The sequence below is a fragment of the Podarcis liolepis genome, assembly GCF_965112155.1.
Source record: "Podarcis liolepis genome assembly, chromosome: 18".
Taxonomy (NCBI): domain Eukaryota; kingdom Metazoa; phylum Chordata; class Lepidosauria; order Squamata; family Lacertidae; genus Podarcis; species Podarcis liolepis.
In genome coordinates, this window is record NC_139572.1 from 9,847,681 (window position 1) to 9,859,792 (window position 12,112).

The following is a 12,112-nucleotide window of genomic DNA, read 5'->3' on the forward strand; positions in this document are numbered from 1 at the left end:
ACCTGAAGCGTATGTAACCTGAGGTACCACTGTATTATAGAGGCTTTAGCGAGCCTGAGCAAACGCATCCACTGCGAGTTGAAAAACGGGAATGTTACTCTGCTAAAATTGTGAACTTGTTAACACAAGGCTATAATCAAACAATATATCCTCTCCTGCATCCCTGAACATTTTGAAGTCATGGGTTCGAGTTCTGCCCTCCAGAGCAGGAGAAAACAAGTTTGCTCCCTCTTCCATGTGACAGCCCTTGAGATATTTGAAGATGGCTATCATGTCTCCTCTCATTCTCCTCTTCTCCAGGCTAAACGTCCCCAGCTCCTTCAACCGTTCCTCATCAGGCTTCCTTTCCAGACCCTTGATCATCTTGGTCGCCCTCCTCTGCACATGTTCCAGCTTGTCAACATCCTTCTTAAATTGTGGCGCCCTCAACTGGACACAGGACTCCAGATGTGGTCTGACCAAGGAAGAGTGCAGCGCTATGACTTCCCCTGATCTGAACTCTAGACTCCTTTTTCTAAATGCTCACAGAAACCACCTGTTGAATTATCTGTTCTAATAATAATAATAATAATATTTTTTATTTATACCCCGCCCTCCCCAGCCAAGGCCGGGCTCAGAGCGGCTTACCAGCAATAATAAAAACAAGTTGAATGATTCTAGGACCTTTCCTGGTATCGACACCAAGTTCACCGGTCAGTAGTTACCTGGGTCTTCTCCCCCCCCCCCTTTTTTTAAAAGATAGGGACAACATGAGACTCATGTTGTGGGTTCGAATCCCACATTGGGCAAAATGAGTCTTGCATTGCAGAGGGTTGGACTAGATGACCCTCAGGATTCTCAGGTTCTATGATTCTATCCCTGATTATAGTACATACAGGCGCACACACACACAACATACACACACTCTCTCTAACAAGGAAAATCATTGTATAAAACAGTTTTTAGTAGTCGTCATAGGATAACTCTCTCTCTCTCTCCCCCTCCCCCTTCTTTGGCTTTGTTTTATAAAACAATATATTATTTTCTTTAAAGAGGGAAGGAAGGAGCTCCAGATTCCGCTTGCCCTCCCTAGTGGAGGAGAGTTCCGCAGTCCCAGGAGAGGCTCGTATCTGGCCGGGGGAATCGCTCCCTGCAGGGCGTCAGTGGCAAATCCTCGAGGTCATTTCCTTCTGTCAAATAAAAGAGGGAAGGGGGAAAGAACTGAGTGCTTTTCTGCCGTTCGAAACTGTGAGAAAGAATGAATATCTATCTATATCTATATCAGCTTGGCTGCATTTTAATGTTTCCATGTTTTAATGTTGTATTTTAATCTGGTTTTTAAGTTGTATTCATTCAACTTGTTTTTATTATTGCTTGTTAGCCGCCCTGAGCCTGGCCTTGGCTGGGGAGGGTGGGGTATAAATAAAATATTGGCTGGGGAGGGTGGGGTATAAATAAAATATTGTTGTTGATGTTGTTGTTGTTGTTATCAACATTGCACAGCAACAAAGGTAAAATAAGGTTCAGGACACCACTATTTATTTATTTTTTAAAGCAGCAAGCTGCTAGACCTTATGAAGGTCTTGTAGGCAAGGTAGGTTAACGGCATATAAATACAATAATAATAACAGTATCAGTAATAATGAAGATGATGGTAATAATAAAAATGATTTCCAAATATTACTTGGCGTTGCCATTTCCTTTTTCAAATCATCTTATTATGTCTTATGGGAATGACTTTGGAATTTTGCACACCAGGCAGTATATGAATGCTATAAAAATGACGATGGTCATAATAATAATACGTGGGGTAGCTCCGTCAGTAGAGCATGGGGCTTTTAATCTCAGGGCTGTGGGTTCGAGTCTCACGTTGAGCAAAAAGATTCCTGCGTGGCAGGGGGTTGGGCTACGTGACCCTCGTGGTCCCTCCTCGCTCGCCGGGGCTGAATTTCTGTTTCCAATATTACTAACGACAATTTCCAAATGAGGCTTAGCCTTGCTCTTCCTCTTTCCCCCCAAAAAGACCTCAGTGCAAGCGGCTAAGTGATTCTGCACATCGAGCGGTATATAAATATCACTGAAAGCCACAGGCTCATAGAACTGTGGCGCTGGAAGGGAACACCAAAGATCATCCAGCTCAACCCCTGAGAACGCAGGAGGGCTGTATTTTATGCCATCGCCTTGCGGGTTTTGTACATAAAGGTAAAGGTAAAGGGACCCCTGACCGTTAGGTCCAGTCGTGGCCGACTCTGGGGTTGCAGCGCTCATCTCACTTTACTGGCCGAGGGAGCCGGCGTACAGCTTCCGGGTCATGTGGCCAGCATGACTAAGTCGCTTCTGGCGAACCAGAGCAGTGCGCGGAAACGCCGTTTACCTTCCCGCTGGAGTGGTACCTATTTATCTACTTGCACTTTGACGTGCTTTCGAACTGCTAGGTGGGCAGGAGCAGGGACCGAGCAACGGGAGCTCACCCTGTCGCGGGGATTCGAACCGCTGACCTTCTGATCGGCAAGTCCTAGGCTCTGTGGTTTAACCCACAGCGCCACCCGCGCCCAGGTTTTGTACATATGCCGTATTTTTCGCCCCATAGGACGCACCGGCCCATAGGACACACCTAGTTTTTTAGGGGGGAAATAAAGGGGGGGGAATTCTTTCCCCCCCAGGTGCGCTGCACTAAGCCCGAAGCTTGGGGCGTGCTGAGATCAGCGTGCCCCAAGCTTCTGGGTGCAGGCAAGCTCTCCGCTAGCCCTGGGAGAGTTGGGTCTCCCACGGCTAGCGGATAGCTTTCTGAAGCCTGGAGAGCGAGAGGGGTCAGTGCGCACCGACCCCTCTCGCTCTCCAGGCTTCAGCGAAAGCCTGCATTCGCCCCACAGGACGCACACACATTTCCCCTTCATTTTTGGAGGGGAAAAAGTGTGTCTTATAGGGCGAAAAATACGGTAAATACAGTAATACCTCGGGTTACAGATGCCTCAGGTTGCGTGTTTTCGGGTTACGGACGCACCAAAACCCGGAAGTACCAGAACGGGTTACTTCTGGGTTTCAGGGCTCGCGCATGCGGAGTGCTAAATGGCACGTTGTGCATGCACAGAGGTGCCAAATTGCAACCCGTGCGTGCGCAGACGAGGCGCTGCGGGTTGTGAACACTGCGGGTTGCGAACGTGCCTCCTCCACGGATCACGTACGCAACTTGAGCGTCCGCTGTATTAAGAAAAGATTGGCAAGCCTCTTCCCCAGAGGAGGCCTGGTCCCAGGGCAAGGGGCTCAGCCCGGCTGGGCACTCACCAGGGGCTCCAGCTCCTTGGTGTCGATGAGGCCAAACTCCGTCACAAAATAGTAAAAGTGCTTGTAGCAGGTGTTGACGTGGGCTTCGGAGCCCATCTGGGCGATGCGGTCAAAGTGGTGGATGTAGACGTGGACGAAGACTCGGAAGAGCCGCGAGAGGATCTTCTTGACGGACTTGAGGAAGTTCTTCTGGAACGGGGTACCTGGGGCGAGAAACGCACATGATGCCCAGGTCACGACGGGCAGCGGAGATGCCCAACACACACACACACACTGCCCCTGTCTAAGGTCAATACTGTCCACACTGGCCGGCAGCAGCCCTCCAGGAGCCTTTTGGACATCTACGGCTGAGCTATGGCCTTCCCTCTAATAAAAAAGTTTCTAGTCCTCCTTGTTCCAAATACTGTATTTTTTGCTCTATAAGACTCACTTTTTCCCTCCTAACAAGTAAGGGGAAATGTGTGTGCATCTTATGGAGTGAATGCAGGCTGCGCAGCTATCCCAGAAGCCAGAACAGCAAGAGGGATCGCTGCTTTCGCTGCGCAGAGATCCCTCTTGCTGTTCTGGCTTCTGAGATTGAGAATATTTTTTTTCTTGTTTTCCTCCTCCAAAAACTAGGTGCGTCTTGTGGTCTGGTGCATCTTATAGAGCGAAAAATACGGTATGCAGCTGATTTAAGTAGCAAGCTTGCTTCCTATCAAGTCAGACAGTTGGGTCCATCCAGCCCCCTCCTGATCAGCCTTCTTGCTCCTGGTGTGAACCAGCTGACTCCAGTTTCTTAAGCAGGGCTTCCAGCCTCAGTGAGTTGCTGGAAACAAACATTTGTCCTTCCTGACCAGACCTTGCTGCTTCTTGAGACTCACGGCTTTCTTGACCCCCGGATCGTCCAACTACGTGAACTGAGATACACCTGACCTTAGGACTGGACTGGACCTTGTATACAGACTCTGCCCTGAGACTTGGCTGGTTTCTCCAATGGATCAGTTGCCCAGACTGGAACTCCCTGCCTTCCCACAGCCGTCTCAACCCTCTCCTCCCCAGGGCTTTCTCCAAACAATCGGAGACTGCTCCTGTGTGTAACCAACCTCTCCTCCGCCCTTTTCACGCCTCTCCTGGTTCTGGGAGACTAGCAGGGAGGGGAGCTTGTCACAGCGGGAGGGGGAGACCTCCATGACTCTTCCCAAGCCGGACTCATCTCTGCCTCCCTCCTCTCCTGCTTCAGTTTCCACCTCTGATTCCGGACTTCCCTTGGGGGTCCCCCCAGCAGGTTCCTCCCACCACCTTTCTGCATCCAGTCAGTCCATGACAGCTCCTCCTCTAATGGGTTTTCCCCAAGCAATCGGAGACTGCGCCTGCCCAAAACCAACCTCTCCTCCGCCCTTTTCATGTCTCTCCTGGTTCTGGGAGACTAGCAGGGAGGGGAGTGGTTGCAACAGGAGGGGGAGACCCCCGTGACTCTTCACCAAGCGGACTCATCTCTGCCTCTTGGCCTCCCTCCTCTCCTGTTTCAGCTTCTGCCTCCAATTCTGGACTGCTCTCTGCCACAGACTCTCCCTGCTCACTAAGCCCTGTTACCTCTTCAGCCTCCGACACCTCCACCTCCCAGTCCTCTTCCTCTTCTCCCTCTGACCACTCATTGCCATTCCACCACCCCTCCACGGGCTCTGAGCCTTCTTCCCGTGGGGGTTCCCCAGCTGGTCCTCCCCCCACTTCCTCTGGGTCCAAAGCACCCCACAACAGAGGATCAGTCCAGCACAGGGCAAAAACTGAACCACCACCTTCCCGTGACTTGGGAATGCAAGGTTGTTATAACAACAACAACAACAACAACAATATATTTATTATTTATACCCCGCCCATCTGGCTGGGTTTCCCCAGCCACTCTGGGTGGCTTCCAACAAAGTATTAAAGTACACTAGTCTGTTAAACATTAAAAGCTTCCCTAAACAGGGCTGCCTTTAGATGTCTTCTAAAAGCCTGGTAGTTGTTTTTCTCTTTGACATCTGCTGGGAGGGCGTTCCACAGGGCGGGTGCCACCACCGAGAAGGCCCTCTGCCTGGTTCCCTGTAGCTTTGCTTCTCGCAATGAGGGAACCGCCAGAAGGCCCTCAGCGCTGGACCTCAGTGTCCGGGCAGAACGATGGGGGTGGAGACGCTCCTTCAGGTATACTGGGCCATTTAGGGCTTTCAAGGTCAACACCAACACTTTGAATTGTGCTTGGAAATGTCCAGGGAGCCAATGTAGGTCTTTCAAGACCGGTGTTATGCGGTCTCAGCGGCCACTCCCAGTCACCAGCCTATCTGCCACATTCTGGATTAATGCAGCCTAGAATCCCATGCGCCTTTTTGCGCAGCTGCACCACGCTGCTGGCTGACGTCCGGTCGTCCCACCCTCACCCCCCGCGGCAAATACCGGAAACGGACTCACCAACGTTGGTGGGGAAAAGGTCCTCATTGTTGATCTGCACTTCGATCCAGTCCATCAACAGGTCCATGTACTGCGGGGCCGAGAGGGCAGTGGGCTTGCGGGACTTCTCGTCCTGCCACCGGTACTCGTATTTCGGACCCCCGGACATCACGGGGCAGCTCTGCTCCGTGCAGGAGTCGGCGATGGTCCCATAGATGAGGTTGATGCGGTTGAAGAAGTCCACCACGTGGACGGCCACCCAGTCGTTCAGCTCCTCGCCCGGCGGCAGCTGCACGGCCACCTTCAAGTCCAGCCCGGCGTTGAGAGACGCCTGCGCCATTTTGTGCAGCTCAAAGCGCTGCGTTCCGGGTTCGAATTTCTTCTTGGGGCGGAACGTGCGGTCCTTGTTGAAAACTTGCCGCAGAGGGTTAGACATCTCCTGCTCGACTCGGCTGCCCCCCCAAAGTTACTGATAACCGAGAGATTTGCCACTGCGACAGAGGAGTTTTTCGAACGAACGGATTTTAAAGTGTCAAGGAGTTCCGCCGGTCGTATAAAAGCTCTTCAACCTGCAGCAGAATGGATAGACATGGTTTTTATATAATGCTTTTTCTTTTTAAAACAGAGGGGTTTGGGGGGGGGGCACCGGTCAGGGATTCTTTAGCTGCGATACCTGCCTTGCAATACTAAATGACTCTTGGGGTCACTTCCAACTGTACAAGTCTATAATCCTGTGATCCAGTCCAATTACAGGTGGTTGTATTATTGTCATAAAAATAAATAAATAAATAAATAAATAAATAAATAAATAAAAATAAATTATTTGTACTCCACCCTCCCTGGCTGGAGCTGGGCTCAGGGCGGCTAACATCACAAAACTAACACAGAATACAAAGAACATAAGAACAAGCAAGCAATTAATTAAATACATCTTAAAATTAGTTCGGAGCAAATTTAAATCCGGACAGATGGCAGTGCACAGGTAAAATTGAGAGAGGTTAATATTCTCCAAGGGATGCGGGTGGTGCTGTGGGTTAAGTCCAAGAGCCTAGAAGGTCGGTGGTTCGAATCCCCGCAATGGGGTGAGCTCCCATTGCTCAGTCCCAGCTCCTGCCAATCTGGCAGTTCGAAAGCACATCAAAGTGCAAGTAGATAAATAGGTACCGCTCCGGCGGGAAGGTAAACAGCATTTCCGTGCACTGCTCTGGTTCGCCAGAAGCGGCTTAGTCCTGCTGGCCACATGACCCGGAAGCACATGAACCCTCGGCCTATAGAGCAAGATGAGCGCCGCAACCCCAGAGTCGGCCACGACTGGACCTAATGGTCAGGGGTCCCTTTACCTTTTTAATATTCTCCAGGGCCAACTGTTACCACTGGTCTTTTAAAGGGCCCATGAGTGGGCTAGAAGGCCTCTTTAATGCTTATTCTTATACAAAAAGAACAGAATCAAACTGAACCCCAACCAAAGACCCGGTGGAAAGATGTCAAATCCCACATGGCGAGATAGCGTTCCACCAGGCCGGGGCCACGGCCGAAAAGGCCCTGGCTCTGGTCAAGGCCAGTCTAATCTCCCTGGGGGCTGGGATCTCTAATGTTATAAGAGAGAGAAAATAGGGTACAGCAAAGGGGAGATTTTTTTTAAAAAAAACACCACGGAAAGTGGAGTGGGAAGAAAAAATCAATATGTATTGGAATGCATGTGTGAAATTTCTGGAAATTTAATAAAATATAAAGGGGGGGAATGAAGGCGCCTCCTACTGAATTAACTGCCTCCTTGTTCACTGTTAAAAACATGCAATGTGTGTGTGTGTATGAGAGATGGTTCTTGAAGGACAGGAATCGAGGCCCCTGGGGTGTCTCTAAAAGAAGAGAGATGTCCCATGAAGGGAAGTTGAGAGAGGAAGTCGAGGGCGGGGAGAGGGAGGGCAGGATCTGACCGTCCTCCTGCAGCGGTGCAAGCCCCATTTACGAAGAACCGAGTTCGAGCTTCGCTTAAAAGCCACATCCTGTGTGCAGACACATGTCAGTTTTGGTGAAGAAAGCAGGAAGTGCAGAAAGAGAGAGCGAGAGAGAAGCTGTCTCTCGAAACAACACAAAAGCACCAACTAGAAGATATTGCTTCAAAGCTTCGGAATCGTAGAGTCGGAAGGGACCCAAGGGTCATCTAGTCCAACCCCCCATGAAATGCAGGAATCTCAAGTAAAGCATATAGAATTTTTTGGACCACCCTGGAGAGAGGGGTTTTTCCTGTAAAAAAAGGGGGGGATCTGCTTGGAATAAGCTGGTTGCTAGTTGCCATCGACAGCCCACTCCTCCTCCACGAATTTCCCCATTCCTCTTTTATACCCTGTGGGAGGGAGTTCCGCAGTTTATTGGGAAAAGTCTGCCTGGAATCTTCCCATGATCAGCTTCCTTGGATGTCTGCAAGATCCACTGTTAGAAGAGGGAGAGAGGAGGCCTTTTTCTCCATCCACTTCCTCCAATTCAGGCATCTACCCCCTCTTACGCCGCCCCCAAACTCTCCTTGCCTGACTCAGACCCAGAGGCCCATTGAACCCAGGATCCTGTTTCTGACAAGGGTCAGCAAGAGGCCTGCAGGGAAGCCCACCACAAATGCACCAGCCTTTCCCTGTCTGCTTGTCGTTGTTTAGTCGTTTAGTCATGTCCGCCTCTCCGTGACCCCCTGGACCAGAGCACGCCAGGCACTCCTGTCTTCCACTGCCTCCCGCAGTTTGGTCAAACTCATGCTGGTACCTTCGAGAACACTGTCCCACCATCTCGTCCTCTGTCGTCCCCTTCTCCTTGCGCCCTCCATCTTTCCCAACATCAGGGTCTATTCCAGGGAGTCTTCTCTTCTCATGAGGTGGCCAAAGTCTTGGAGCCTTGGCTTCAGGATCTGTCCTTCCAGTGAGCACTCAGGGCTGATTTCCTTCAGAATGGAGAGGTTTGATCTTCTTGCAGTCCATGGGACTCTCAAGAGTCTCCTCCAGCACCAGAATTCAAAAGCATCCATTCTTCGGCTTCTTTATGGTCCAGCTCTCACTTCCATACATCACTACCGGGAAAACCATAGCTTGAACTATATGGATCTTTGTCAGCAAGGTGATGTCTCTGCTTTTTAAGATGCTGTCTAGGTTTGTCATTGCTTTTCTCCCAAGAAGCAGGCGTCTTTTAATTTCATGACTGCTGTCACCATCTCCAGTGATCATGGAGCCCAAGAAAGTCAAATCTCTCACTGCCTCCATTTCTTCCCCTTCTATTTGCCAGGAGGTGATGGGACCAGTGGCCATGATCTTTGTTTTTTTGATGTTGAGCTTCAGACCATATTTTACACTCTCCTCTTTCACCCTCATTAAAAGGTTCTTTAATTCCTCCTCACTTTCTGCCATCAAGGTTGTGTCATCAGCATATCTGCAGCAGTTGCTAATTCAGAGGTAGACTGCCCCTGCGTGGGGAGGTTCAGATTCTTAAATACAGGGAAACCTCTTCCTCTTTGGCAAGGCTTTAGCATCAAACTTTTTAGAAGGCAGACAGGAGGAAACAGTATGCACTGTGCTTGTAATAAAAAAGGTGGAATTAATTGTACAGGTCTGGAATCCAGGCCTGATGAGGAACGGTTGAAGGAGCTGGGCATGTTTAGGCTGGAAAAGAGGAGACTGAGAGCAGATATGAGAGCCACCTTCAAATATCTCAAAGGCTGTGACAAGGAAGGTGGAACAAGCTGGTTTTCGCCTGCTCCGGAGGGTAGGACTCGAACCCGTGGCTTCAAGTTATAGAATGGAGACTCCGACTAAACATATGGTAGAAACTTTCTGACAATAAGAGCTGTTCAACAGGGGAAGGTTTCTAAGAAGAGGTTGGGTGGACATCTGCCATGAATGCTTTAGCTGAGATTCCTGCATTGCAGGGGGTTGGGCTGGATGACCCCTGGGGTTCCCTTGCAACTCCACAATTCTATGATTCTATGACTCAATGAAATGCATATTTTTATTTTTAAAAAGTCAGGGACCTAGAAAACAATGCTTTTCACAGTCCTTACAATATTCATGTAAGTCTGCTTTTGGAACCACATGGACAAGACCAACTTTGACCCTCTATACACTATAAAATGAAGTATAAAGTCTTTACAAAAAGGGGGGAAGTCTAACTTTTGTCCCTGCTTAAAACATTTTTGTTTAGCCAAGTAGAAGTTACATGTGTTTATTTCCACCATCCTTTGAATATTTCCATATAACTGCTTTTAAAAAATGACAATTCAAACATTTCCTATTGTCATTAAACTTCTTAGAGGTTCTTAAGTGGTATACAAATTTTGTGAAAGAATACACAGATCCATTTATTTCAACGGGTCTCCTCTGAGGAGTATTAACAACAACAATAGTTCTGTTTATATACCGCCCTTTATAAAAGATCCCAGAAACAAATTAATAACTCAATATTTATTTATTGTATTCACAGCCCCCCCCCCCCCAAGATCCCAATTTAATCCCCACAACACGAGGAAGTTGAGAGGCAGCCAGGAAGCAACGGATCAAAAAAAACCTCTTTATTTTACCCATACATATCCCATCGAAAGGTACTCAGCCACGATTCCCACATTTCAAGGAATCTTTGTTTTGTTATTTATAAATAACATTATTATTATTATTATTTATTAAACCCAGGTTCGTGTTCTTACCGGCACCACTTTCCGACCGGAACAAAATGCAGAGCCTCCAGGCGGAATTGGCGATGGGCCTCCTCGTCGCTGCCTGCTTTTTTGAATTATAAGAAGAAGGGAGACGGGGAAAAAACAGAAAAAGGTGGATATTTTAAGAAAACGCACCGGAACAGGATCCTGAGGTCACCCTACGGAGCTTGGATTGCAAGTCGCTCGCTCGGATCCTGACCCAAAACACGGGAAACCTCTCTGCTTGAGGAAGATTCAGAACCCTGATGAGTAACGCCTGCTGAACTCACTTCCTTTTAGGGAAAGCGACGCTCGTGCAAGAGGGTTTTTTTTTCCTTTTCTTCTTCTTTTTAAAAAACCCAAGGGCGACATTATTTATACGAAAATGACGTTTTTTGGAGGGGAGCCAGGAGAAAGCCCCCTCCCCCTCTTGGTTCAACTGATCTGGGCTTTCCAAAGTGGTTGGAACTGACACTCTCAGGGGTCGGTGGAAATGGTTCTGGGGTGAAAATTTTCATCTTTTGTAAAAATCTATGCACAAGACCTAGACTGAATGATACTTTCATGTTTTATTATAATATTTTATATGTTGAGAGTCGGCCAGAGTGGCTGGGAGAGCCCAGTCAGATGGGTGCTGTAATAATAATAATAATAATAATAATAATAATAATAATAATAATAATTTATTATTTATACCCCTCCCATCTGGCTGGGTTTCCCCAGCCACTCTGGGTGGCTTCCAACAGAATATTAAAATACAATAGTCTATTAAACATTAAAAGCTTCCCTAAACAGGGCTGCCTTCAGATGTCTTCTAAAAGTCTGGTACTTATTATTATTGAGAAGGACGTCCGTCTTTTCACTGGAGAAATGTTGAAGGCTATGCTGCTTGAATGGTGAAAAAAAAGGCTGCAATAATACATTGGGTTAAAGATACATTTGTCTCTTTTATCGCTTTATTTTTGCTGTCAATTTTGCCATTTCCGCATAGTCCATTAACTTATGAATCGGCCGAGGGTGTCTGTCTGTCTATCTATCTATCTATCTATCTATCTATCTATCTATCTATCTATCTATCTATCTCAGGGGTCAGCAAACGTTTTCAGCAGGGGGCCGGTCCACTGTCCCTCAGGCCTTTTGGGGGGCCAGACTATATTTTGAAGGGGGGGAAATGAACGAATTTCTACGCCCTGCAAATAACCCAGGGATGCATTTTAAATAAAAGCACACATGTTTGCCTACCCTTCATTTTGACGCCAATAAATAATATAAAGGGGTGTGTGGGGAGAGAACCCTCTAAACTTCCAAATGAAAAAGACTCGCTGATGATTTAAAAAAACAAAAAACCCAGGACTTTCAGGAAGCCAGAATCCCAATTATTCATAGTTCTTTGAAATGAGGAATTCCCCCTGGCAGGAAATTCTTTCTGCATGCTTACAACGGGAAGATTGCCAGGAAAATCCATTTCCTGCATCTTTCCAGCAACTGGCCTCCAAATGCTGGTTTTGATCTACCAGTTCCTCGTTTCGAGTTCGTGAATATTTTCGGCTGAAATCCCTTCCCCACCGAACCGCAGCCCCCCCACCCTGAGACACAGCTGCAAAGCAGGAAGCCCAGAGTTCGAATGCCGCCTCTGACATGAGGCATGCGAAAGGCAAGCCACACCAACCGCCCTGCTCTCGGCCTCGGTCTTCCCCATCTGCGGAATGGGCTGAAGAACACGGGCAAACTTTGCAGCTCTGTCATAAGGGACAAGATAGCATGTGCGGAGTT

The 12,112-nt window shown here is 48.3% G+C and overlaps 1 protein-coding gene across 2 annotated transcripts; it reads right to left on the reverse strand.

Moving 5' to 3' along the window:
* Positions 1-921: 921 nt before the first annotated feature.
* On the reverse strand, positions 922-10,601 carry MOB3A (MOB kinase activator 3A). 2 transcript variants are annotated; one of them, XM_083484217.1, is made up of 4 exons: positions 10,496-10,601; positions 5,692-6,239; positions 3,265-3,467; positions 922-1,169 (listed from the first exon to the last, which is right to left on the reverse strand). In XM_083484217.1, the coding sequence occupies exons 2-4, from the start codon at positions 6,104-6,106 to the stop codon at positions 1,140-1,142; spliced, it is 648 nt and encodes a 215-aa protein (XP_083340343.1). In that variant the 5' UTR covers positions 6,107-6,239; positions 10,496-10,601; the 3' UTR covers positions 922-1,139. The 2 variants fall into 2 exon arrangements, with proteins under 2 accessions (XP_083340343.1, XP_083340342.1); XM_083484216.1 differs by lacking the exon at positions 10,496-10,601 and adding an exon at positions 10,349-10,420.
* Between the last annotated feature and the right edge of the window lie 1,511 nt (positions 10,602-12,112).